This window comes from Actinia tenebrosa, unplaced genomic scaffold (genome assembly GCF_029948245.1).
Source record: "Actinia tenebrosa isolate PJP-AT-01 unplaced genomic scaffold, QUT_ActTen_1.0 PGA_scaffold2__45_contigs__length_23673736, whole genome shotgun sequence".
Lineage (NCBI taxonomy): Eukaryota > Metazoa > Cnidaria > Anthozoa > Actiniaria > Actiniidae > Actinia > Actinia tenebrosa.
In genome coordinates this window covers 14,964,277-14,992,002 of record NW_028292579.1, presented here as the reverse complement: position 1 = coordinate 14,992,002, position 27,726 = coordinate 14,964,277, and the positions used below count along the sequence as shown (strand labels likewise).

Genomic DNA, 27,726 nt, shown 5'->3' with positions numbered 1-27,726 from the left:
TCTTTTAAACTTAAAGTTATTACGAAATTTTTATCCTGCGAACAAAAAATGTATTCACTAGATGTTGGTTTCAAACCTTCCAATTAATCAATAAAACCGACTGATTATAGGTTCAATCCTAAATGCTCCAGTTTCGAGTTAACCCCAGTTGGGCGTTAAAATATTCATCTACTCAAAATTTGTTTAGTCTACGGAACAATACAAGTTTAATCAACTTGTTCTGTAGTGAGTACATTCCTTATTACAGCGCAGTCATTATACTCGTACAACATGAACATGAAAGAAGTATCATCTATCTGTTTTTATAAATCGACAAATACTAAATATCTCTCAACCAGAACACATCATTTTTATTGTATGCATGGAGGTATTGAACCAGCACCTGATACTTTCATCACTTTATTTTCACGGGCCAGGAAGTAATAAAGTTTTCTTCTGAGTGTCATTAATAAAGTTGCCTGGTAAACGCTCATGACTGATTCCGAATCAGCCTATTGTTATTTTGCAAATATTTACTAAGTCTGCATCTAGCCGACATTTTGGCGTTGTTAAGCTCTAATTATAAATTTGATTTATTTCACGGATATAATAACTGCTTTGTACTATAATGGACCCTAATATAAAAAAAAAGAGAACAAATGTAGTACAAGTATACAAACTCGAAAAGAAAGCATGCAGTAAAAGTTTAGAAAGTCAATAGAAAGTTTGCACGGAAGTCAACATTATTCAACCAACTACCTACGAATCGAAACTACTTATTTGCAAGCTTATTCTCTACTTTCACATCCCCATAATACTTTGCTTCTTTGAGGGGTAACCAGAGGGTAAAAACCCACTTATTTTGCTGAAGGCTGATCAGACAATGTTGACAATACCTTGTTTGGTATCCAAAACTAAAATGAAGAAGTAAGAAACAGAAAAAGATAGAAGCTTGAAGACGCTTAAGGTAAATTTTAAAAATTTTTTCGTAAGTCAATACATTTTCTATAAGACGAAAACTCTTGACACGCAAAAATAACTTGGAATAAACTGATAATCAGTGTTGTACAGATAGAAGCAGGTATAGTATAAATTCAATTAAGAAACCTTTCAATTTGGGACAGTTTTTTGGATGGTTACCCCCCAAAGATGCGAGGCATTATGGGGATATGAAAGTAGAGAATACATGCAAGTTTCGTTATTCGATTCATAGTATACCCGATTCACAAAGTACATCACGAGCATACGACTGGTAAGCTTGTCCAATTTTGAGTTGTTTTTTATACATATTCTTTTGTCGCTTTGTTCAATTATTTTACTTTTTAGCAAATTTTTGGTTTGTAGCTCAGTTACTTTCGTATAGCTGACAAATTTGGATGAGGTCCCTACCTTACACCTTAAGTGTATATCAAGGAAAACCGATAATAATTTTCAAAATCACTCATATGTGAACAGTGTAGTAATATGGTTGCAGTATTTTTGTATGTGGTCTTCTCGTTTCAGAGATATAAACATTTGAAATATTAGTATGCAAATGAGATGACGTAGCTTCAAGACTAATTTATTATACCAAAATGCTGTTGTGAAAATTACTGCTGTTTTTCTATCATTTGCAAATCATCTTTATAACTGAAATATATGGTTTTGTACACTTTTAGAATATTTCACTTCAGAACACTTGTCGTAAATTACACTGAAAATGTAACACATTCTTGAATTTACGTCATCTCATTTGCGTATAGAAATTTCAAATGTTTATATTTCCAAAAAGAGAAGATCACATACAAAAATATTGCAACCATACTACTATGCTGTTCTCATTTAAGTGATTTTGGAAATATAATTTTTTACTTGACATACACTTTAAATATAATTTATTCCTCTGTTTTTTTGTTTTTTTGTTTTTTTTGAAAACTCCTCTATTTGACGATTAAGGATTTCTTATGGAAAACTATTTTGATTTTAGTATTTTTCAAGATGACTACGGTGCAGCACATGTTATTTGTTCTTCTTCTGCAATTTGCGTGTTTGGAATCGTTCGATGCAAAACAATCGATACGTTCGATGAAGCATACGAATGGCTCTCACCCATGCCCTCAACCAACCGTGGGAAACTGTTCCTGTGAGTGGACTGGACCCTACGTCAAGGTCACGTGTGTTGGGCTCGACACCGTGCCAGAGAAAGTACCAGAAAGTGCATTATACATGTAAGCCAGTTATTTGGCTCACACTCTTTAGAGTGCGAACCATATATGAAGGTCTTCAATTGTCAGTTAACTTGCAAACTTCTTCAGGCCACGTGTCATTTTGGTAGCAGGTGTGGCGTTCGCGGCAAAAGCGTCTTTCACCGCTGTGAGTCCAACGGGTTGGGGTGCTGGTTCGATCCCTGCGGTCGCCACATGTGAATTGAGTTTGTTTGATGTGTTGTTCTCTCCTATGCTACGAGGGTTTAGTCTTCGGGTTTTCCAGTTTCCTCCCTCCGTAAAAATCAACATGTGAGTTGAGCGTTGTGTGAATAGAATATTGAATGAGCGAAAAGTGCCCCCAATTAGTGCGAAAGCGCTAGAATGACTAGACACTTAAATAAAAGTGATTTATGATCTGAAACATGTAAAGTAAATGAAGGTTATAAGGTATTATTAGAATATAGATATAGTTAAGATACATAGCTTTGACTATTAACTCTAATAGTTGTGACTTCAATTTTTGGGTTCGTAACACTAGACCCAACTCATTAGCCCAATCGCATTCTCGTTTCCAGAAACTACTTATTAGTCAAATCGTAGGCTTTGGGAAGCCCTACTGGGTGACAGAGCGCATGCTCTATCTCGGGATTGCTGCCTATAGAATGCCAGCTCAACCTTCCAAACGGCTTGTTTACGCTTTCTATTTGAAAAAAAATTCGACAAATGGAAGGTGGAAATGATTTCAGATATATAAGGCCGTTCTTGACAATTTGTTCTTTTTGGTTGCAGTTGGTATGTTGGTTTATCCTATTGACCAAGCAGAGTTCGTTGCTATCGTATTTTCTTCACCAGCCAGTGAAATGCGATAAAATTTCAGGGTTAACCAAATCCTACGATTTTCGTATAAAGGGGGTCTGGGTACAAGAATACTACAACTCCATTCTCGTTCCCAGATCCTCCTCGGTTGTCATTTCTCCCGGTCAGAGGCTCTGGGAAACCCTATAACTGTGAGCAAGGAATATTGAGACCATGTCCTCGCGGCGCATGCTCGAATTCTTTCCAAGACAAGCCAAGGCAACCATGGACAAGCCTTTGACTTTGTGAAATCTACAAATGGCGAACAAAAACATCTATTTGTCTTCGATTATGCAATCAAAAAGTAGATCTATTGTTCTTCTTAAAAGCCAATCAAATTGCGAGAAATTGTAGGGTTTCCCAGATTCTCTGACGGGGAGGAACGACAACCGAGGAGGGTCTGGGAACGAGAATGACTACAACTCCTTCTTGCGATTACATTTATGTAAGCTTTCTTGTTAATTCTTTTAACTAGTCATAAATATGGGGCAACGATCCAAAAGTTTGAAATTCTATTTAGAAAATTTTAAAACAAACATAAGAGACAAATGTTATCCGTAATTGAACTTCAATTGCAGAACATTTTTCAACGGAACCATCAAAGAAATTCCCCAGAACTTTTTTCTATCCTTCAAGAACCTCATTACTCTGTAAGTAGCAATATTATTACTTAGTGAAAATACGCAGGTGATTATAGAAAATCTCGTGCGCTGATTGGCCAAGAAACTCACACTATCACACGATAATCACTTCGAGCGAAAATCCGAATTGGCGGCCAGCCGCTTAATTTGTTGTTGTTACCGGGAAAAAAGATGCCTTTTATCTTCTTTTTTTTTCTTTTTTTGAAAAAATCACCTGTGTATTTATACTAAAACAATTATTTGCCTCAGGCTCAGTGAAGACTCGAAGACTCGCGTCTCGGTAAATATTTACCGATATTCACTTGGCCTTCGGCGAATGATTGTTAAATAAATCTATAAAGTCGTTTTCACGGTATAATTCACACGCACGCAAAATAGCACTTAGTCGTCTTTTTTTCCCTCTTTTACGGCTATTTCAAAAAAAAGTTGAGTACTGAATACTGCATACGGAATAGTGCATTCCAGGGCATCGTGGGTATCGTTAATTTGAGATAAAAAGTAAATATACAGCAATTAACTCTCTACATGTAGTTAGTATATTGTTTCAGATGAAATACACTAAAAATAGAATAATTCAATCATTATTAATCCTACTTAAGACAATGTCACTATGACCCACAGTGTACTTCGGTCTTGGAATGCACTATTCAGTATTCAACCTTTTTTGAAATATTGACAATTGGGTATACCCCCATTGGCACCCTCTTGTTAGCAATCATTATTTCAAGGTCTCAAAGATTAGTTGTCTGTTTGGAAGATTCTTGCCCTGGTCAAACCGATCTTGGTTTTGTTTGCGCTGCTGTGGGTGTTCACTAATAAGCCAAAGTTGATTGCGTACTCAGTGGCCTTTACGTTATTATTTCTGGAGACGGGATCGCGCTGTAGCGTAGTCATACTAGCGCTAGCCACGCCTTTAGAGAAAATCCAGTATTTGGCACATAAATTATTCTATATCTCGGCCGGGGAGGGAGCCTTCCAAGTCAAAGTCCGAAGCGCTACCCATCACACTATCCAAAAACCAAAGAGCAAACAATGAGAGCTAGAAGTTAAGAAATGTCAAATTCATAATCAGCTGAGGACTTTCAGCTGTAAACAATGAAAAGGATGTTCTCGTGTTTCTTACATTTTACCACGAGTTTTTACCGTTTTTTTCATTCCTTTTCAGAAACCTCAAGGAAAACAAAATATCAAACAAGTTTAAACTTCCAAAAAGCTTGTTCAACTTGTAAGATAATTTTAGTTTTCTTATAGTGTTATATTATAAACCGCCGGGTAGGGGGTGGGGAGTGTTTGGCAGTGGATTGAAAAATTTTGCCAGTTAGGACAGGTGGTCGTAAAGGCTTACGTACCGGCTCCCAAAGAGGAACTATCTTTTGTTATGACGACACCCCTTACCTCCCCTTCCCATAACGGTTTTTGCTACCTCATGATCATTTTTGCTCATTTTTGATTTTTGATCTATGTGATTCCCTCCCATCCCCCATCCCCCCCGTCCCCGCCAAGTTCTCCGGCTTTCTTCCTCTTCTAGGCTTTAAAAAAAATGCCTGTCCCTGGTTGCTCATCAAACCAAAAAGAACCAATGAAATGCAAAAACTCTGAATTTTTTGAATTTTGTTTTGTCTGTTTGTCTGTTTGTCTGTTTGTCTGTTTGTCTGTTTGTCCGTTTGTCTGTTTGTCCGTTTGTCTGTTTGTCCGTTTGTCTGTTTGTCCGTTTGTCTGTTTGTCCGTTTGTCTGTTTGTCCGTTTGTCTGTTTGTCCGTTTGTCTGTTTGTCTGTTTGTCTGTTTGATTCTTGTTTTTTTTTCTTTTCTTTTTTTTCAGGTTCCTAGATAATAATTGCCTAAACGCATCTACTATTTTTGGAATGTTTGATGGTCTTACCAGACTACGAGCCCTGTAAGTTACTCTATTTTCAATGAAACAACAATGCAAAGGCTTTTTATTATTTTACAATCTACCGGTTTACTTAGCACAGGGTGCGTTAATTAACAAGGAGTTCTGGGATAACGGACAAGCTCTTTTAAATAGAATGTGAACAACATTTATTTTCTTAAAATTTCTGAACTTGTCACCGACATTTTAAGGTCTAGTGGAGTGTGGTGGAATGAACTCTATGTGCTTATTATATGCATGTCTTAAGTGTGATTTATTCATTTTAGTCATTTGTCATGGAACCCACTGGGGGAAAAACTCGTCCCTGGCACATTTTCTAGCGTTAAAAATGTGATTGAATTGTAAGTACTGCGATAATATTAGGGTTTGATAGCTATTTAAAAGATGTAGAATTATACTGATCAAGAAAATCGTTGCATATTGCATGTTGCATGTTGCATACTAAGGTTTAAAAGTGTTAACTTATTTTCACGGAAAGATATAAAATACCATAGTGGTTTATTCAGGGCGCAAATAATTATTAACATACGATAAAATAGTAAGAGCGAAAGCAAAAACAACACGCAGCCAAAAAGAGGAATAAATAAGCATCACGAAAGGAAGTTTAGAGGTTAGCCCTGCGTCAAAAAAACTCCCTAAATGCAAAAACACAAGCAACTTTCTCAATTAAATATATTAATATACATTAATCTATACAACTAAGTAATTTTTTTATGAGTTGAAATAGTTAAACTGAGTTAAACTGAGCTGCTTTAAATTTAGATTTACTAACTAGTAATGCTGTTCAACAGAATTTTGACGTACTGCTTGCTGGAAGATGTTGGAGAAAATATGTTTTTAGGACTCACCAATTTAAGAACGTTGTAAGTGTTTTACCAATTATTACTTATTATCAAAAATAATAGACAAGAAGCTAAAACTGGTATTTAAGCTATAAGTAATTGGTATTGTCATCAGCAGCATTTTCATTGTAGATCGTATTCACATCAGCCAAAAAGCTAAAATGTAAACATTTTAACGATACGCCACAAGTACAATCTATAGAGCGTTTTCAACAGAAACTTACGAGTGGTGAGCCTGGTTCACGACTCGTACAGGTCGTGAACATCATTGGTATGCATAAATCGTGAATACTAATAAATGACGTCACATATTGATGAATTAATGAATAATTGAGAGTTTGAAGTTTAAGCAGCTGGTGAAAAAAGTATATGGGAACCCTGTGGTATTGTCTGCATAAATTATTGACTTAACGTTTTGGCAAGATCAGAGGGGTCTAAAAATTGGTACGGGTCGTACTACTGGTACCACTCGTAGAAAGCATCTACGACCCGTGCATGTCATTATTCATTGGTGCAAGTGGTGAACAAAGTATTTGGGAACCCTGTGGTATTCTCTGCATAAATTGTGGCAATTAACGTTTTCGCTAAATCAGAGGGGTCTAAAAATTGGTACGGGTTGTACCACTGGTAACACTCGTAGAAATCATTCACGACCCGTGCACATCATTATCTATTTGTGCAAGTGGTGAAATAAGCTATATGGGAACCCTGTGGTATTGTCTGCATAAATTATGGACTTAACGTTTTGGCAAGATCAGAGGGCGATAAAAATTGGTACGGGTCGTACCACTTGTACCACTCGTAGAAAGCATTTACGACCCGTGCATATCATTATCCATTGGTGCAAATGGTGAAATAAGCTATTTGGGAACCCTGTGGTATTGTCTGCATAAATTATGGACTTAGCGTTTTGGCAAGATCAGAGGGCGATAAAAATTGGTACGGGTCGTACCACTTGTACCACTCGTAGAAAGCATTTACGACCCGTGCATGTCATTATTCACTGGTGAAGATGTCGTTGAAAGTGGAATATCTGTCGATCTTAGAAGTAATTTATAAAGGTAGCTAGAAATTAGGGTTTAGAATAAGACATTATAAAATTATAAAATTTTCATGAGATCCCAACGTTCTTAACTTTATGATGAGTGTAAGCTTACTGTGATAAAAATATAAGGATACAGAATTTAAGTCTTCTAGATAATCAGTATTCGAGCGAGCCAATTTCGTTGAACTCGGCATTTCCAGTAACTTTGATTGAGGGAAGCCAAAAGTCCGGGAATATGGAGGCGTCTAGATCGCGTAATTTTGAAATTGGGGAGTAATTTCGCCAATGATAGTTAGCTGGTTAGTTAGCACGTTATATAAAGTTTCGTTTTACCGACGAAGCAAAAACGACTGGAATGGATCGAAATGCATACGAAAGAAAATGAAACGAAATGAAAGAAAGGGAAAAGAAAAGAAAATATAAAAGAATGAAAGGACAAATATAAGTAAAAAGTTGCAATTGACACTAGAATCTTCATTCCTAATTTTCTCTCCCTGTAATATTAATGGGTATATTCTGACCTCATCAGGAAGATATTTGGAAACAAAATCAGGACCTTGAAAAGGGGGGCATTTCGTGGAATCAGTTGTCCAAAAGGAGAAACATCACTAACGCTGTAAGTATGAAAGCATTTTATATGGGACATTATTTAACAATTATTCGCGAATGCGAAGTGAATATCAGGGATTAGCATAAACCTACTAGCATACTATCACGAATCCTGCAATCTGATTGGCTAACGTACTCTCTATCTATCCTGCGATAGCTAGCGAGTAGCGAAAAACAAACAAATGCATGCTCAAGTTTCGTCGAAATCTCTGTTTGTTCTCTCAAAAATCTTTAAAAATTGTAGAAAAGACAAGACTGTATCAAGGAAAGGAATGGAGGTTTTGAACGGTACAAATAAGTGAAAACTGAATAATTATGTCAATTTTAACACGAAAAAGCGGAGACAAATTATTTACATAATATGGAAGAAGGCGATAAAAAAGAAAAAAAGAAAAAAGAAAAAAAAAGAGAGAGAAAGAGAGCTTTGACAGTAATAATAGAGACAACAAGACCCTTGGCTCAGGGTGTGCTGGGATACCTGGTAAAGATGGGCCTGGTTATGAAATTTAGGCATGACATCGAAATATGTGATGTGATTGCTGGAAAGGTTGCACATCTAGAGAAGTAATGTTAGACATTTACACTTTTGGGGTCTCTGTGTTGTGATTTATTGATGTTTTCGATGAAATAAATAAGTGGGCTCTTTGAATTGAGTCGATCAGTGAAACTATATAGAATTTATTTGTGAACACTTTCTCAGAAAGAAAAATCAAAACAAACCTTACTCATCAAAGTCATCGAACAACTCAATCTGGAACTCTAATTCCAGTTCCGGTCCGGATTTTAGCATACGTAATTAGGTTTCATGAACGTGCACATTCGCACGAAAATTGTATAGGTTACTTTAAAATCAAAATGTTTCATTTAAAACGTAAATACAGGCTAATATTTGCTCAAGATCTCTCTCATAATTGATTTACATTTTATAATTTTATAATTTATTGATATTTTTAATGAATCACCTTCTTTTTGAAGAAAAAATAAAGGAGATCATAACGCTTCGAACGGGCAAAGATAAAACTCTGGAATGTGCGTAGCAAGTTATTTATTTATTTAATTTGCTTAAAATAAATATTTCTATGTACCTCATGTTCATTTGTGAGTAGACTTTGAAGCGAAAACAAGTTCAAGAGTATAACGAGTCACGCTGAATGAATTTGTTTAATATTATCGCTAACTTGAAACCCTGTTCTCCTTATCGATCTTCGCTTGTTCGTGCAGAAAATACTGCTCGAGTAGATGATTCTTGAAGAGTTAACCAAAACAAGCTATTGCCATGAAGTTCATTGAAAATCCTTAGAAATAATCGCTTCGAAATCTTCTCGGCTTGAAATCATATCCTTTACGAAATCTTGATAAATTAATATTTCTAGTTCGGCTGTTTTGAATTACAGTAGTCAACGAAATAGAGCATGCGTAGACACAAACCTCTATTACGTGATCTGCTAGCTCCGCCCTCTCATAATCACTTGACAGCACAATGACATTGATTGACATCTGGTACATGATAATTGATTGGACTATAGACGGGAACCCTATAGCAGATACCCGCAAAGGTCTCTTGGGTAAGTTCCTAAAGACCCCTGGGTACTATTGCGCAACTTGTTCAATTTGTGGAGCAGGAATCAGAAAAAAAAGGCATTTTATGGCTGGTATATCACAGGTATCCCAGCAAAAAGCTATAAAAATAGAGCAAATATGAATGAAAGTTCGCAAATATGAATGAAAACAGTGCTGCCGGTTGACCGTCGCTTTGTACACTAAAGTCTTCAGTGCCATTTTTTGTTTTCAATACTATAATATTAGCTAGTAGGTTTATGCTAAAACAATTAGACTACTCGTTCTCGTTTTCTATGAATCAAATAGTCGATTCGGCACTACGCGCCTCCTCGACTATCTATTGACTTATAGAAAACTCGACCTCGTAGTCTAATTGTTAAATAGTACTTTATAATCTTTATCTATATCTTTTATTTACTCGGTATTAACGTATCTTTTGTAGAATACCGTGGGAAATTTTCACGGGTTTAGAATATATAAAGGGTAGATCTGAAACATGTAAAGTAGAAGAAGTAGACGAAGAGCTGACGAGTGATAAAAGCAGTTCACCCGGTACCTCTCTCTTGGGCGAGTGCTTTTTGTTTATTAGCTATTTGTTTATGTGTAGTTTGCACCACTCAGACGCAGTTTAAAGTTAATATTCGACTTCTTTTTTCAGACTTTCTGAGTGGAAACTGTCACCGAGAAACCCTTAAACACAAACGCAAATAGAGTAATGATGTTTCATTTCTGATATTTTTAAGGAAACTTGTTGACAATTTGATTTCTCACATCGAAGACGGCGCTTTTGAAGGCGTTCATGGCCTCTTTCGACTGTAAGTTATATTAAATATTAGTATAAAAACACGGGTGATCATTAAAAATCTCGCGCGCTGATTGGTCGAGAAACTCAGATTATCACAAGATAATCACCTTTAGCGATAATCCAAAATGGCGGCCAGCCGCTTTGTTGCTGTTACTGGAAAAAAATGTCTTTTATCTTCTTTTTTTTTCTTTTTTTGAAAAATATCGCACCTATGTATTTATACTAAAACAATTATTTGCCTCAGGCTCAGTGAATAACGGGAATAATAACCTCGCCGCTCGAAGACTCGCGTCTCGGCAAATATTAGAGAGTTTTAGATTGACTTTTTTTTCTCCCCGCAAACGGCAAATGTGACCACGTTTTCATAGTTTTCCTGTATTTTACTTTTCTATTTACAAACCTTCTCACCAAGCGCAAATACTCTTTTGTTTCTACTACTTGGACTTTTTTGCGATTCTTTTTCAGTCATTTAAAAGAATATTTTACTGGTCAACTGACATTTCACGTTTGCCGTGAACGTAAATCTAAAACTCTCTATTCCCCGATATTCACTTCGCCTTCGGCGAATAATTGTTAATTACTGAATAATTAACAGTGCATGCATTCTTTTTAAAAATCCTACTTAAAGAATAATCGAACATTTCCCTTTTACTCATTTGCTACAAATAATCACGTGCTGATATATAATAACGTGAGCTGTCTTGGTTCTATAAGGACAGTCTTTTAAATAAGCACCTTCTAGGAAAAATCCAAAAAAGGAAAATGGAAATTAGATTTCAGACATTAATCATTTAATCATTTAATTTGCTTATTTTATTTTTATTTTATTTAGTTTTTATTTAGTTTTTATTTCCTCCTTTTTTTTATTTTTATCCTTTATTTTATTTATTTGGTGAGCCTTAATACCCAGCCGTATCAGATACATAGTCGACTGATAAGTTGCTTTTTTATCATTTAATTTTGCAAGAAATGCTCAAACTCTCTCTCAACTCTATCGTATACCCGATCACCACGCACGTTCTTTGCTGAATTAAATGATGATATATTATAAGCATCCAGATTTAAAGCGTGATTGCGCTTGATTTTATAAAATATGTCGATAATCTGAGAACGGTTTTGAAGTTTATTATCTACGGAGTATTTAAATGTATTTATTATTTTCACCCCTAAATCAGCCATGAAGCGAGTACGCGCGGAATGTTACCATGACTTTGTGGATGTGATTCCTAGGTGAGAAGCTGGGAAGCATCATGAATTTTGAGTTTTGGGGAAATGTGTCAATTCATGAGAAATATTGGTTATGAATGTTTTAACTTATTACAGTTGTTGGCTATATGGCATTAAGTTCATCAGTTAGTGCTAGGGAGAGCCTAGCATTTGCAAGCAGTTAATGTGATGTATTTATAAAATACAATGAATCACACCTAATACAATAGATAGAACGACAATAGAATAGAATAGATTTACTGAATGCATTACATCAACTGTGTGCTATGTAGGTTTTCCCGAGGCAAAACTCGTGTTCCCAAAACTTAACCATATATGAGGTGGATGGCTGCTTTGGCGGTAAAAATGATATATTATTCAAAAAAAAAAAGTATAATTTAATGGTAAAATATCGTAAAATAAAGTCCTTGTAAAATTTGAGGCAACGCTTATGTGGGTCCGCCAAATCCACTAGGAATATTGTCAATCCCGAGGGATTTACTGATTTATTTTTCAATGTTTTATAGGTCTCTAGATGGGAATCAGTTATCCTCCTTCCCTAACCTAACAGGATTTCCAAAATTCAGTGATTTGTGAGTAGAATGATGATTGTAACAGGACACGAGTAATAAAACGTCTGCGCATGCTCTAATCGCGTATGCAAGTCTTTCAACCATGCCTGATAAATGGACTTCCCAAAATGCCAAAATTTAGAGTCAAAGCTTGAAACTGAACCTCAGGTTAATTCTTCAATTTGCCTTTATTAATACAGTATCTTGGTCTCAGAAAAATATTCTCGCAATTTTTTTTGTTTTGTGTTGTTTTGTTTTGTTTTGTTTTTGTTCGTTTGTTTGTTTTCTGTTTTTTGTTTACTCGGAGAAAAGGAAAGCATATTGACTCAAAATCCCTTGAGATATGAATAACAATGAAAAGGCGAAGCCGCCATGTTGGTTGATCTAACAAGAGAAGTAAGCTTGTGTAAGTAAGTAAGATGCGGCGGCAATGACGTAACATGCACTTGCTTTATAAGTTTAGAAAACGCGCTGAAAGGCACGCATGCGCAAACGTTTTTCTCTGGTGTCTATTTATAGTGCACGAGCTCAGTAGTACAGTAACAGTAGCGAAGAAATATCAACATGATAGTTCTATTACTTGCTGGTTTTCAATCGTTCCGAAGAGAATGAAATAACAAAAGACACGACAGCCATGTTGGTTGATTTAGCAAAAGATATACTAATGACCGAGGAATCTTTCGTGTAATTCATCCAATATGGCGGCTGTGAAAACCATCAATTCATGGTTCTGACTCACCTTAGTTACCGTTCATATGTCCCACAGGCTCAACAACAGACCTATCCCGAATTCGATTGACTGACCACGAAAAATGGTTTGAAGTCGAGACTGAACTTGATTCTTTTATTCATCAAGTTCGACCTCGACTTGAAACCATTGTTTCGTGACCAGTCAAGCGAATTCGAGATAGGTCTATTTAGCTCTAGAATATCTCAGAAGACTTTGATTACGGTGAATTGATTACAAAATGTTTCTATCGATTACTGTCTAGTAAAAAGAAAATTACAATCTAGATTTAACAAATGAGAGTTAAATTTCAGTTAAAAATGCAAAAAACAAAAATAAAAGCAAAAAAAAAAACAACAAAAAAACAAAACAAAACAAACAAACAAAAAAAAAAAAAAGAAAACAACAACAAAAAAAACAAAAACAAAAAACAGTTCCATTTACTGCTATAAAAATCATACCGAATTATACTGAAACTTTTTCCCAAATAAAATTTCATTCGTGCGGCCATGAACTTATTATTCATATTTAGCCAAAGCTCACCTTATTTGGAAGTAAACAAAGATATCTTTTTTAGTGATTTTTTTCGCAATTTAAAGCTTTAAAATGTCGAAAATATGAATCAAAACTGCAGATATTATAGCAAAGAAATACTTAAAATTGTCGCTCATCTTGAATCTAGCTGAGAAACCTGGCCCTTGACAAAGGAAGCCCAAAAGGTCCAAAAGCACAGCGATCCCATGCGAACGATATAAGTTTCATCAATTAAGTTTAATTCAAAAGCGAATTGCAGACATGCATGAAATCTTTATATGACATCATACAATACTAATTGTGCTTTATAGGACTTTGAGTCAAAACAACATCGTAGATGCCTCTTCGCTTACGCATTCTGGAATCAAACAATTAGAAAACCTGTAAGTTTTAATCCACGTTTAGGTTTTTCTGGACATGACTAATACTTAAAGAGTTTATATGTGCATTACACAGGGGAGTAGGCAGGGGGGTCTTGTCCCCGCCCAGTAGAGTTAAAAAACGTAAACTAACTTCGTCCTCTCGGCCGGCTCCAATTCAAATATCGGGGTCGTCGCGGAGAAGACCCTGGTGTTGGCTGGGATCACGTGATCGAATTATCTAAGATCTTTGGTGATTTCGATCACGTCTTTTGCTTTTTATATTCCATCGTTTTAATTTATAGATTTACATATATTTTTAGATTGCTCAACAACAACCAAATTTCAGTGATTCCTGAGGATTTATTCAAACACATTATTATCCGAACTTTGTAAGTTTTAACGAGATACAAAATTATAGTCCTATTTCCTATGAACTCTGATAGACTAATTATTTATTTCATTTTAATTTAAGTTCTCATAAGTAGTAATTGCATTGTATTATATTAGGAGCCAGCGCATCGTATTCATTAAGGAATGGCGCAGCGGGTAGTTCTTGTGCTTTTTCATGGTTAGAATGCGGTCGCTCCAATATAATCGGTTAATTGCTTCAAATTTATCATTATCATAGCAGTTATTTCTAATTCATCTGTACTATTTATACATATAGCAACATCTAGTTTTTATACTGTAAAACGCATGAGAGCATCTCCCTATGATTCATGCGCTATATAAGAATTAATTTTATTATTATTATTATTATTATTTATTTATTATTATCATTATGTACAAATTCTATACAAACCTATAGGTTTGTAATTGATCTAAGAGTTACAGTAAAGGTACCCCGGGTCCCAAAGGGATTTTTTCGCGGATTTACTAAGACCCAAGGTACAGTAAAGGCCAACCAAACAAACTTTCATAAAAAGTAGCCAATCATGATTGGGTATTTAAAGACCTAATTATGAATAGGTTGTATTGGGAAATATGGTTAGCACAATTTGTCGACTCGTAAATACTTAAAAAATAAAATCTTTAAAGGTGTTTTCCCCCCATTTATTTCAGGGATCTTTCAAGCAACAGAATCAAGGAAATCCCCCCTCGATTTCTCGAAAATCCAAAAACACCTCAGATTATAAATAATTTGTAAGTGAATATCTATTATTACACATTTACTCTTACTTTCCCACAGGCTAACCACTCTAATAAATGAAGGAAATACTAAATGGTCCCTTGTCTTTGTCTTTTTGTGCGCGCGCGCTATCGATTTTTTGTCATCTCCCCTAGCCCCCTTGGTAACAATTTTGTTTTTTTACTATACAATATACTAACAAGGTAGGCAACTTCAAGGGCTTCCTGTGGAAAATTCAAACTTTGACGAGAGAAAGCCGCGAATTTATCCAGATATTTTGACTCCGAAAACAAAAAAAGTATACAGAACGTCGTACTTACATCTAATCTTCAATAATTTAAAGGATTTTTGATAATAAATTCCCTATAAGGAGGGGTTTTTTGGACTTTTTTAGCGAAAACTTATGTGCCGTCAGTTATGCTTGCATCCGAGCGGGCCTGAACCCTCTCCAAGTGTTTTTGGTTCGTTACCACATGCTTCCCAACCCGACATCCCGTGAGTCTTGCATTTTACTTCCGTTTTTTTCCCCCCCAACCAATCAAAAAGCGTCGCCTATTTTTGGCTTCGCTTTCCCGTGAGGGCAGGGACACCACACTGAACAGTTTGCATCAATTACTGCTCGATTACCGTGGGCTCTGAAGTGTCACTGGTACTCAAGATGGTTGTCACCAGCCTCGCTCTCGCTAAGGACACTTTCATGAGCACTGCCTCATTGTCATGCAACAATCAAAATGCAGATCATTAAATGAGGATTTCATTAATATAAATCAATGGCTGTTGACGAACAAACTTAGTTTCATAAAGTGTACGTTTATTGGATGAAATGTTAAGCTCTCCAATTTTCATTCATTCATTTTCTGTACATTATCCACAGCAAATATAATTTTTGTTTTTTCTTCTTTTGATTAGATATTTGTACAACAACCAAATCGAGTTTGTTCACAATGAAAGTTTTGCAGGTCTACCAAGCCTTAAGACATTGTAAGTTGTTAACAATGATTCAAAATTTGGTAAAATACTGTGAATTTTCTTGGTCTTAGTATTTACCTACATCGCTCTTGTTAGAATGGATACCAGAAATTTCATCAATAACGATATAAACAGAAATTGGAATTTCTCTGCTAAAGATAACCCAATTAATAGCTCCATAATTAGAAAATTATAATATGTAACCGAATTCGATGACTCCTATTTTTGGGGGAGGTTTCTACTCTTCAAATCAGATCAATTCCATTACATTTGCATTACCCTAGCCGGAGATCTTGGCATCTTATCTTGCATATCGTTATATTCTTGCCTTTTTTCAGGCCACCTCCTATTACAAATATCAAAGCCTTAATGAGGATTTTGTAAAGAAGTTCTAAATAATGAATCAAATATAAGCACCAAAACAGGGTTTCAGATGAACCATGTTTTGTTCACTGAGTCGCAGTTTTCGGAAGAGTTTCGTGTTAGTTCGTTCATTTGTGTGTTCGCTGTATGTTCGTTTTATTATTCGTTTTTTCGCTTGTTTATTATGTGCCTGCTTGTTTTGGTTTGTTTCTTTCAGTTATGTTGTTGTTTTTTTTAATTCTTTTTTTTTTTTTACAGAAGTGATTATTACTATCGCAGTGTATTCTATCTTAATTTCATTTTATTTCCTTAGGTATTTATTCAACAACACCATTCGTCATTTACCTGATGAAGTATTTTCAAATCTCTCTCTTGAATATTTGTAAGTATTGATCAGTAAAGATTGAAAACCAGTGAAAGTGAACTAGTGGGAACTAGTTAAACACTTATGTCAACATGTGACGTAATTTACATGCGGGTATATTTGACTCCTCAGTTTTTCTATCCTCGGAGGACTAGCGTGAGTTCTTGGTCGGTTCTTGGTCGGTTCTTGTTCGAATTGTGATCGCTACTGGGTCGGTTAGCTTTTCTTTATTTTTTTTGTACTTTAAACGACCTATACAACCGACTGTAGAAACAAATGATATGAGACATGAGTGAACCAACCAAGTAAACTATATTCTGTGCTACAAGCACTCTTAGCACGACGTTCTTGCTAGGTACCGCAAATCTCAAACTGCAGTTCGACATCAGACGTTTTGCGTCAAACTTTCGACATTGAGCAAGGCGTCATAACGAAGTTGTTGCTGGAAGAGCCGCCATATTGAATTTCATTGATGCTAAGATTTTCTCCGTGTTTGCGGGCATGTTTTACTGTATCTTATCCCTAGCGGTTAGTGGTTAGCGGTAAACGTGTAATGCTAAAGGTCTCTAATATTAACGAAATGACATCAAGCCTAATCCTTACTGACGTCTTTCACACGGCGGTGTGATTGGCTGCACCCAGTTCCCGAGAATTAATTTTAACTAGTTCAAAAAACGGCTTTATTTGACCCTGCAATCACAAGTACAATCTTCTTTTTTACAGATTCTTAAATAAGAATAAATTCATCAATTTAACAGGACGGCCATTCAAAGGGATGAAGAAAACTAAAGCATCGATGTAAGTGAATAGACTAAAACACTGCATCGTCTTTGCTAAAGTAGGCAGAGACAGGGATTGCTTCTGATTGTTGTTGTTGTTGTTGTTGTTGAATCCTACGCATCCTTTTTCCAGATACTTATTCTCAAACTTCATCAATCATATCAACGATGACTACGTAAAGGATCTTGGAAATGAAATAACGATGTAAGTCAGGTTTGTCTATCAAGTGGCATTCATTGATATTATAGACAAGCTGCATTGCTTCGTCTTACAATTTTATAAACACGACGCGCGCGCATTCTTGAAGGCAAAACGAGTGACGAACTCGATAAATATTTAAATAGAAAGACTGCATATACACCCTTTCTCTTCTACACAGCCCTGAGAAAAAAACGGCTAAACATCCTCTGCATTTCCTGAGCATCCATGCATGTTTTGATTTTGGGTAGACTTTGCTGGTGACCTCTAATAGACTCTTCTCAAAAGTATCGTGGATGCGAGGCTAATATGAAATTACAAAAGAAATCACATTTTTTCTCGATGGAATTTGTGGCATTTCTTTTGTATTTTCATGTTAGCCTCGCATTCAAGACAATTTTAAGGAAGGTGCATTTGGCCCCGGAAATAACAGTATTTATGTATGGCTGGGTCTCGTAGGGAAAGGGTTAATACTAATAACAAATACGCAAAGTGTCAGAGAAAAATGCAACTAAATGGACAGTCAAAGTCAATGGCTATATAAAATATTAGCTCGCGCTAATCATTAGTGGCATGCGCGCGCATATTCCTGTGAGCAAAACATTCTCGTAGGAATGTAATCAATGGCAACTGGTTATATAGTCTACTACGCAGTCGTTCTTAGTGTCTGTCACGCAACAGACAAAGAGGAAACCTTGCGTGAAACTAAGAACGTCTGCGTAGGAGTTATACTGGGTCTGCTTATTCTGCGTGTTATTTCTTTGCTCATCTTTAACGTTTGACAGGATTAAGTAGCCGTATAATACACTGATTTAAACAAAAGATATCACGCGCAAAAGTTGTCCTATCATACTACGATTTACAATTAATAAAAACCCAATCGTAGAATCTCTAATTTTTGAGTGTTTCATAATTTATGACGACCGCTGTGAGTTTATTTTGGTTACTGAAGTACTTCAATCACATATACACTGATGGTTTCTTGCTTTAGGAATCTCGATTGCAAAGACCTTGCAGATCTTCCGCGAATACAAAATGGGAAAATGTGAGTCATTTGATATTAGATAATAATTTTGGTATATATCTTGATTCACCCGCAAAACATAACTTAAAATTCAAGGGAGTTACTTTCAGTAGAATGACTGCTCTTAAGCCTAGCTACACTAATTCTCGATTTTTTATCACTTTATACATGTCTATTCACAGTTCCCTATGCCATCTTGAATATAGCCGTGCCTTTGCTTCGAAGCGAGACGAACGGCGAGCTTGCAATGATATGTGAATAATTGTCCAACGTGTTCAAAAACGTTCTCTATCATTGCAAGCTTACCGTTCGTCTCGCTTCGATGCAAAGGCACGGCTACCTTTCAAGACGGCGCAGGGAACTGTGAAGGGAACTATTGTTTAAAGGGGTCCTGCTTTCCTTCAAAGAACCTGACCCAAAAAATTTATATATCATTATTTTCTTAACAGCGCTTGTACTCCACATTCGTTAGGAGTGATTAAAAAATTGCCTTACTCGATCGCCAAAACCCTCTCAACATCAGGGTTTACGTGCACATTGCATTCAGCAGGCAATTATTATTGTAGTTTTTGCAAGGCTGGCACGTTCGGTAATAGCGATGTCAGTGACGTCAGGGGATGTATAACATGCTCAGCTGGTAAGTTACTCCGAGAAGATTGACGGCGGCCATCTTGAATTATGAGATATCGAGTGAGTCATCACGTAGAACACTTATAAAGCATAGTTGCGGTATTACGTTTTCAAATAATCATAACTTTTGAAATTTCGCATATTGTTCCATTAATGAGCAAATTCAAATGCTTTTTAGATGTGTTTCTCAATGAAAAGCGTAAACTTACGTAAAAAGACACCCTGACAGCTGTGCATTTTATAGATTTTTCAATGATTGCTCCCTCGGCATCCCATGATATCTTGCATAAAAAAATAGAATTCAATATGGCCGCCGTATAGGTAAATAGGAATATTGCTCTTACTTTTGTACATTATGCAGGTAAATGAAAATCCGGTACACCGTCGGTAAAAATGTGTTTACTTAAACGATATTTCGGCCAGCCATTACTTGCCTTCTTCATTACCTGAACAAAGCAAGTAATGGCTGGCCGAAATATCGTTTTACTAAACATAACACATTTTTACGGAAGAGGTACAGGATTTTCACTTATCTTTTTATAATAAGCTCAACAGAAGTACTCGATTCTGATTAAACAAGAGGAGTACAATTTAATCCCAAATTGTACTCTGAAGAGTCCCAATTAAGTTGCTCAATTCTCTTGAGAGCATTATAAACAAAAAATCGCACAATCTTTTTGTACAATCCGAAAATTATAGATACTCGTGATGTTTTGAAAGTTCTCGCCTAAAACCTCGTCTAATTTTGAAAACTTAACCGCCACCCGGTTAGCTCAGTTGGTAAGAGCGTCGGTCTGTTGTGCGGGAGGTCGTGGTTCAAGCCTAGGCCGGACCAACACTCAGGGTCTTAAAATAACTGAGGAGAAGGTGCTGCCTTTGTAATAATATCTGCAAATGGTTAGACCTTCAAGTCTTCTCGGACAAGGACTTTAAACCGTAGGCCCTGTCTCCTAACCCTTCCTAACCTACAGTAAAAATGGGGGACATAAAAGAACCACTGAAGACGTAAAAAGAAACCCTGGCAGTGACCACCCTCAGTGCCTACACTTCATACTAACCATCTCTCATGCTTGTAAATTGCATAAAGCAATCTGTCATTCACAACTCCATGTAAAGCGCCTTTGATTATATCCACATATTAAAGGGCGCTATATAAATCATAAATCATAAATCATAAAAAACTTTCAGAACATCACTCGTAGAAATAAATTCCGAATGGTACGAAAAGATCTTTCGATTTCCTATACAAATTGTTTAATTTGAAATATCCAGTCAGATCTTATACTAGTGATTAATTGTATACTAGCAGTTGCGTTGTTTGTGGCGTTCACAATCATTTCTCATTATTTAGGTGGATTCTATCAAGACGAAATTGGAGAAACAAAATGTAAGGAATGCATTATGGGCACTTTTGTACACCCAAACAACACACCGGCAACTACACCACTATCGTGTCAGGCCTGTCCACAAGGTAAAAACCCCAGTGTTTATGTAGTTTTACTACACTTTCTCGTTTTCTGGTTGGTTGAGAGCCGTAGTAAATAAGAAGACATACCAACAAATTGCCCTATTTTACTATGACGTCACATCAAAATAATCTATTGTTTAAACGCATGCAAAGGATCATGATCGTCGGAGGGGGTCAAATAAGCGCAAATTCACCGAAAATTGTTCTAAAACCTGCATCAATCCACGAAGAGAAGTAGAATAGCTAGAAAACGCTAAGAAAATGTTTTAGTACATATTAACACATATAATATCTGAAAACCAGGCCATTTTAGATTAAACTGTTTCGCTAGGAGCAAATTATGTTGAATTTTCTATTGGATTTGGCGATTCTATCCCCCACATAAACAAGCAGTGACGTCATATTGAAATAAGGCAATTACTTCAACAAATAGCTCACTCACTGAGCCAGTGCGCACTTGAAAACTTTTTTTTTTCAAATTTATTTACCTTTTATTTACCACTATATGACTTTAACGGTTTGTCAAAACTAGTTATTTACTCACTTGCCTACGCCTCGTGAGTACATTACCTCTTGACCAACTCCTGACGTCATACCGTGGTAAATAAGAGGATATACCACGCCAAACCATCGGAAACGCTTTAATTGTACATTGTCAGACCTAGTCCAAAAGCAAGAAGCATTTGATCACCAATGCATAATAATAATAATTTTTATTGCACATATAATTAAATTACATCTGCTCAAGGGCACTAGGACACCGAATGTGGTTGGATTTCTATAGGTTTTTTTTCCTTTTCGATTATTTGAATTAAATTAACGTTATACTTGTTTACTTATCTTGTGTCCGTGCTCCTTAGTTCGCTGTTGTAATGCAGACGTTTTCATTCCAAAGGTCAAACGGTTTGAATAGCCTATGAGCGTTACGTCTTTAACGGCCGTTCCGTACTTGATTCTGTTTGTACTATACCAACAACAACGCGGGGGGGCTCTACATGGAACTTAAGGTGAATTTGATTAACCATATTAACTCTGGACGGTTGAATATTACTGACGTAAGGAGCATCACGCGGTCGCGTTGTTGTTGGTATAGTACAAACAGAATCAAGTACGGAACGGCCGTTAAAGACGTAACGCTCATAGGCTATTCAAACCGTTTGACCTTTGGAATGAAAACGTCTGCATTACAACAGCGAACGAAGGAGCACGGACACAAGATAAGTAAACAAGTATAACGTTAATTTAATTCAAATAATCGAAAAGGAAAAAAAACCTATAGAAATCCAACCACATTCGGTGTCCTAGTGCCCTTGATCTGCTCCAGAAAAACTCTCTCACATTGGTGATTTTCAGAGAGGTCTAAAAAAATTGCGTTTGAAGACTTCAACACTACTAGAGTTCCTTAATTCTTGACTTAGATCATTCCGTTCTTGGAATGATCTAATTCCATTCTTAGGAAGCCTCAACTTACCTTTACTCCTAATATTATAATCATATATATCAGCATTCTTAGTGAATGCAAAACTATGTGAGGCTAGATTGTTAATACACTTGTAAATATACAAACATCTATGTAGTCTTCGATGTTCCTCCAGGCGAACCCAACCCAGTGCCTTAAGCACTGTTTTTTGCTTCCGTTTCAGGGACACAAACAAGTGAAAAGGCTGGATACAGAGCTTGCAAGTGCTTACCAAACTTCTACAGGTTTGACCGGTTCGGAAAGTGTTTTTCCTGCCCAAGCAAGGGTTATAAATGCGAAAACGACTACGCTAGTCTGTCGGAAGGCTTTTTCTGGAGATGGGAAAATAGCACTTTTGAAAAAAAGTACCGCACGTTTATCGCAAATCTCATGGTTGAGAGCCCTGAGTTTGCAAAAGGAACATGGAAATACGAAGGAACTCTACCAAGTCCCCACAAGTGTCCACGTGACTCCTGTTTAGGAGGCCTGAACTCTAGTTGCCAAAATGGTTACCAAGGTCCGCTGTGTTCACTTTGTGAACCAGACTATTACAACAAGATAAACAGGTTTGTTCAAGTTAATAATTTCTCACCGGCTCCATTTCATAAATTCATTTGAATTCTTTATAAATAATACTAATACCACTATAAGAATGAATAAGTATTTAAAGATTTCACCCTTATTAGTATTTTTTTTCTAATTGAAGTATTTAAATTCCAGATGTATCCGCTGTCCATCCAAATTTAGGGCAGGGTTTCAGGTTGCTATAGTGATCGTTCTGTTTGTCTGCGTTCTTCTCGCTCTTTTATGGGGAGACAGAAAGAGGCTACAAAAGGAAAAAAATCGAACCATTGCAGACAAGATATTGTCTTGTTTTAAGATTGTCGTTGGCTTTTATCAGGCAAGTAGAAGTTATCATTTCAATCTAGCCACCTTATAGGAACGGAAAATCATGAGAGGGTTGAAACGCGGAGGATCATCTGAGAAGCGGCCATCTTGAATCAAGCTTAAAATTCACAAACATGGTATCCTGATTTGGTGTCCATCAACTTCTAGTCAGAGAAAATAAATTCTCTCAAATAGAGCGCACAACAAAAAGAGCTAGTAGAAATAGGCGCTCAATAAGCACATGTTTCAACTGCAAGGTTAGCGAGTTTTAAAAACGTAAATTTGACGAGAACCAACTATGACTAGTAGTGACTTTGCATCGAAGCGAGACGAACGGTGATCTTGCAACGATAGAGACAGGTGAATAATTGTCCAAGGGGTTTAAAAAAGGCCTCTACCATTCCAAGCTCGCCGTTCGTCGTGATTCAAAGGTACGGCTACCTTTCAAGATGGCGCAGGGAACGGTGAAGGGGACTATTGCAGTGATTTATAACAGCGCCTTTATATTACTAAAGGTTCAATTCCATTAATACAAAAAAAGGTTCTCATGATTTCAGATTGTTTATATTATTCAAATTTCGCTTTCCAGGTGATGGCAGGAATATATTCTGCTTGCTCTAACATAGCCTGGCCATCCTCGGTTGTTTGGATGCAGAAGACTCTTCACTTCATACAACTAAACATCCTACAGATCGCTCCTCTCAGTTGTATTACTTCTCGGTTATCCTTTAACGTACTACAGCAGTTTGTCATTGTTGTTGCTTTGAACATTATCGTAGTCACCTTCTTTCTTATCTATCTTATGATAAGAATTGCAATACTCAAGAGAAAGAAAGAAAATCCAATCGACCAACAAAATCCAATCGACCAACAAAATCCAATCGACCAACAAAATCCAATCGACCAACAAAATCCAATCGACCAACAAAATCCAATCGACCAACAAAATCCAATCGACCAACAAAATCCAATCAACGAACAAACTCCAATCAACGAGCCGGCTTATATCGACCAGTCGGTGGCCAAAACCAAGAGTTCATGCATTCGTAACATCTGTGTCTTTCTGTTTGCTACATATCCAAAAACCTGTACAAGTATCATTCAAGTTCTTTCCGTAAACTGTGTACAGCTGTGCTTCGAAGAAGAGCACACATATTGTGTTTCATATCTCAGAAGCGACCTCTCTGTCCAGTGTGGTTCTCCCGAACACAACATCTTCTCACGTATTGCCATAGCTTTCCTTGTTTATCCGATTGGGTTTCCTGTGGTAATTCTCTTTCTCGTGTGGAAATACATTCACAAGCCGTCGTCAGGGGTGGCTAAAGAAAACAACGAAGAAATTGATTTGCCAGCAGTGTCTGAGTCCTCAAACACACCCGTACCTCCTCCAGCAGAATCCCCATTCAAATCTGGCCTTCGTTTATTCAGCGAGAACTATGATTCAAATTGTTGGTACTGGGAAGGTTTGGAGATGATCAGGAAGCTGATTCTTATTTCCGGTCTGACGTTGATTGGTGAACACAGCCGCACACAGATTGGGCTTGGCGCCATCATATCTGCTGTATTTGCTATTCTTTATGCCTATAAACGTCCCATCACTAACAAGTTTGAGAATATTCTGCAGGCGGTGGCTCTGATGGCGATATTTCTAAACCTTGGAATTGGTGTGATGCTCAAGGCATCAGACAATGACAAAATGTCACCAGTTATCAACAAGCATAACGACAACCTGTTCGTGTCTATCATGATGATCATTACCAATATTGCTGTTATTGCTATAGTGACAGGTGAGTATAGATATCTTAGTGTAGATCATCGTATGGATAAAGTGGGCGTGTCTATCGTGATCCTCATCGATGTTGTTGTTATTGGTATAATGGCAGGTGAGTATGGACATCTTATCGTAGATCATTGTATTGATAAAGTAGGTAAGTCAGTCACGGCATATTGGCTAAATGGCGAGTATAGCTTTGTCATTAAATCTAAAGTTGGTTTGTGTCGAAGAGATCATCGTATGCCATTTGCATTGTCATGTTGAACTGATAGGTATATTTTTAGTTGCTTGGTGTGTGTCACGCTGATATCATGATCACATAAATCTCTTTTTGTAGTTGCTGTTCTCAAGGTCATTTGGCAGACATTAAAGGATAAATGCTGTAGGGCTGCTAATGAAGATAACTGCAGCTGTGGTCATTGCTGCAAAGCATGCCTTGAGTGCTGTCGAAGCCTACTGTTGCCTTTTAAGACTGAAAATTACAATTTCACGCATGTCGACCATGAGACCCGTGACGAACTTCTGCAGCATGCCATAAATGATTGAAAGAATGACATTTGGGATAACCTGTACACCCTGTACACCAAGACAAAGTCCCGTTTCTCCAGAAAATATAGTTTTAAATCTTTGTACAATTGAAAATACCGCTTCAAACAGGCATTTTATCAAAGTAGATCAGTTTCTAACTGTTTAAAAAAGGTTTTAAGTGTTAACCCAAAACGAAAATTGCGATGAAAACTCATACGAAAGTCTAGTTTTTGGCACTTTTTGCCATTATTACTCATTATTGAAAAAAATTCCTCTTAGTACTTACAATCGTCTAAAGTGTGTTTCATTTTGTCGTCCGATGCTTTTTAGACAGCCGTCTTTTAGCTGTTTATTTGGGTGATGAAAATGAAGGAGGGCTTTTCCCGTAATTCACACTTTTGGCGCAAGCCTTCACCAAAACGTTGGGGCATAGTTCTCGAATTTCCCTAAAAATGTGCTGGCTTTAAATGAACTATTTACGTTTTTTGTTAAGTTAGTTCTCTGAATACAAGTAAGAAATCATTTTTCTAGCTTGATTGAAGCTTTTCTTACTGCTTTTAAGAGAGCAAACTATAGAAATCTACCTAAATTTAATCTTTTAAGTCAGTGAATTTGTATGGGAATCCGAGAACAGTGTCCAAGCTTTTTGGTGACCGTTACACAATCCAAGCTAGCGCCAAAAAGGTGAATTCGCGGGGCCATATTACTAGATTATGATTGGTAGTAAGCAATAAAATTTCATAAATAGTTCTATATTCAATTGGCAACCACTACTAGTTGTGCACTAACTATTACATAATTAAGTTACATAATTTTAGTGCACAGAATCGAGTTTTCACCACCCCATAAAAAAAAACCCAGCTAAAAGATAGCCTAAAACGCATCACCCATGCAATCCACGAATCTGGGAATCATGGTCGATGAACTTATATAAAGTCTCATCCTCATTAGTATTCTTTATATAAAAAATATTAATGAAGAGGACTTTATGGGGTTTACAGGTCCATGCACGTGACGTGTATGGTCGCTCCAATTGGTTCAAATGCTCATTAATTATTAATGAGTTTTGAACTTGAAATAAGTTTAGGCCCCGTCCACACGTATCCGGAAATTTTTCTATCCGCACAATCTTTTTTCATTGGAAACAATTGCCAATACGTTTGGAATATTTGCTCTTTTCGGTCTTTTTCCTCTCTTTCCAAATCAAAGGTTGTTCTTAATAGTAAAGTTATATAGCACAAGTAAACTGCGTGACAAAAAAATCTTCTGTTCTTTCGCTAACTACCGTAGTTAGCGTGTTTTCGAGTCTACGAAACCTAAGAAACCATAAGAGGCGAATGTATAGGCCAACAGATAGTATGAGCTTATAAAATCAGCAAAAATACGGTTCTAAATTAATAAAAAAAAATTTGCGGACACGTGTGGACAGGGCCTTAATGTCAGAGGATTTTCTCATCACCCCCCGGCACTTTAACCAAAACGACATCTTGTTTTTCTTGTATTTTTCTAGCTTTGCTAAAGTAAGTACCGAGCCTGGGATATCTTTGCAAGTTAGCTAAAAGATATAAGGCAATGTCAGAAGAAAACAGTCATTATTTAAAGACTGAAAGCATATTATTGTTTCAGTTAACTTACCTTATCGCATGTATAACTTGGATCAGCTGTAGACTACGTAGAGAAATTTGGAACATTCACAAATCTAAGTAAAAGCTGTAATACTTTTAATTTTCTTTAACTATGGGCTAAATACACCTGCAGGACGTGAAGCGCTGAGTTACAAGTGGCGGGAAATATACACACCTATTCAGAAATCGTTGTCGCACCAAAAGCCTCAAGCAACAAGCCAAGACCGCAGAGAACATTTCCATTTATTGACTTCACAAATTGCTCCAAGCAAGGCTGCTTGAGATGATAATTGGTGGAGAGCTATAACCACTTGCGTGAACTATGAATAAATCAATTATAATTAAAAGTACCGACGTTCTTTGGAGCCTTGGCTTGTTACTTGAGCCTCTTGGTACGACACCGATTTCCGAAATAGGTGTATAAAAATAGGCGCTCAATAAGCGCATGTGGCTACTGCCATAAGAAATAATTGTTATATAGGAATTAAATTAACATTGGTAATGACAAATGTATGTTTTGTTTTATATGTTTGTGTATGTTGTAAGATATTCAATTTTCACATAACAGAATCAAAAAAATTACAATAAATCCATTGCAGTAAGTTAAAGTTTGTACCTAAAAAAGTGGTATGTGCAATCGAATCTTAAAAAAGTCTTTTTGAACATTTTCTGCGTGCGAAATCTTTTATCGCTTTCTTTTGCTTTTTCTCTT

General features: G+C 36.5%; 1 protein-coding gene across 3 annotated transcripts; it reads left to right on the top strand.

Moving 5' to 3' along the window:
• Positions 1–584: 584 nt before the first annotated feature.
• On the top strand, positions 585–27,523 carry LOC116306563 (uncharacterized). 3 transcript variants are annotated; one of them, XM_089034342.1, is made up of 25 exons: positions 585–946; positions 1,104–1,231; positions 1,946–2,186; positions 3,599–3,670; positions 4,827–4,886; positions 5,482–5,556; positions 5,820–5,894; positions 6,345–6,416; positions 7,970–8,056; positions 10,353–10,424; positions 12,148–12,213; positions 13,765–13,836; positions 14,136–14,204; positions 14,878–14,958; positions 15,854–15,925; positions 16,590–16,658; positions 17,364–17,438; positions 17,553–17,624; positions 18,610–18,663; positions 19,092–19,279; positions 20,624–20,743; positions 22,384–22,765; positions 22,920–23,100; positions 23,677–24,874; positions 25,199–27,523. In XM_089034342.1, the coding sequence occupies exons 3-25, from the start codon at positions 1,957–1,959 to the stop codon at positions 25,405–25,407; spliced, it is 3,651 nt and encodes a 1,216-aa protein (XP_088890468.1). In that variant the 5' UTR covers positions 585–946; positions 1,104–1,231; positions 1,946–1,956; the 3' UTR covers positions 25,408–27,523. The 3 variants fall into 3 exon arrangements, with proteins under 3 accessions (XP_088890468.1, XP_088890469.1, XP_088890467.1); XM_089034343.1 differs by lacking the exon at positions 1,104–1,231; XM_089034341.1 differs by lacking the exon at positions 585–946 and having other exon boundaries at positions 955–1,231.
• Positions 27,524–27,726: the final 203 nt, after the last annotated feature.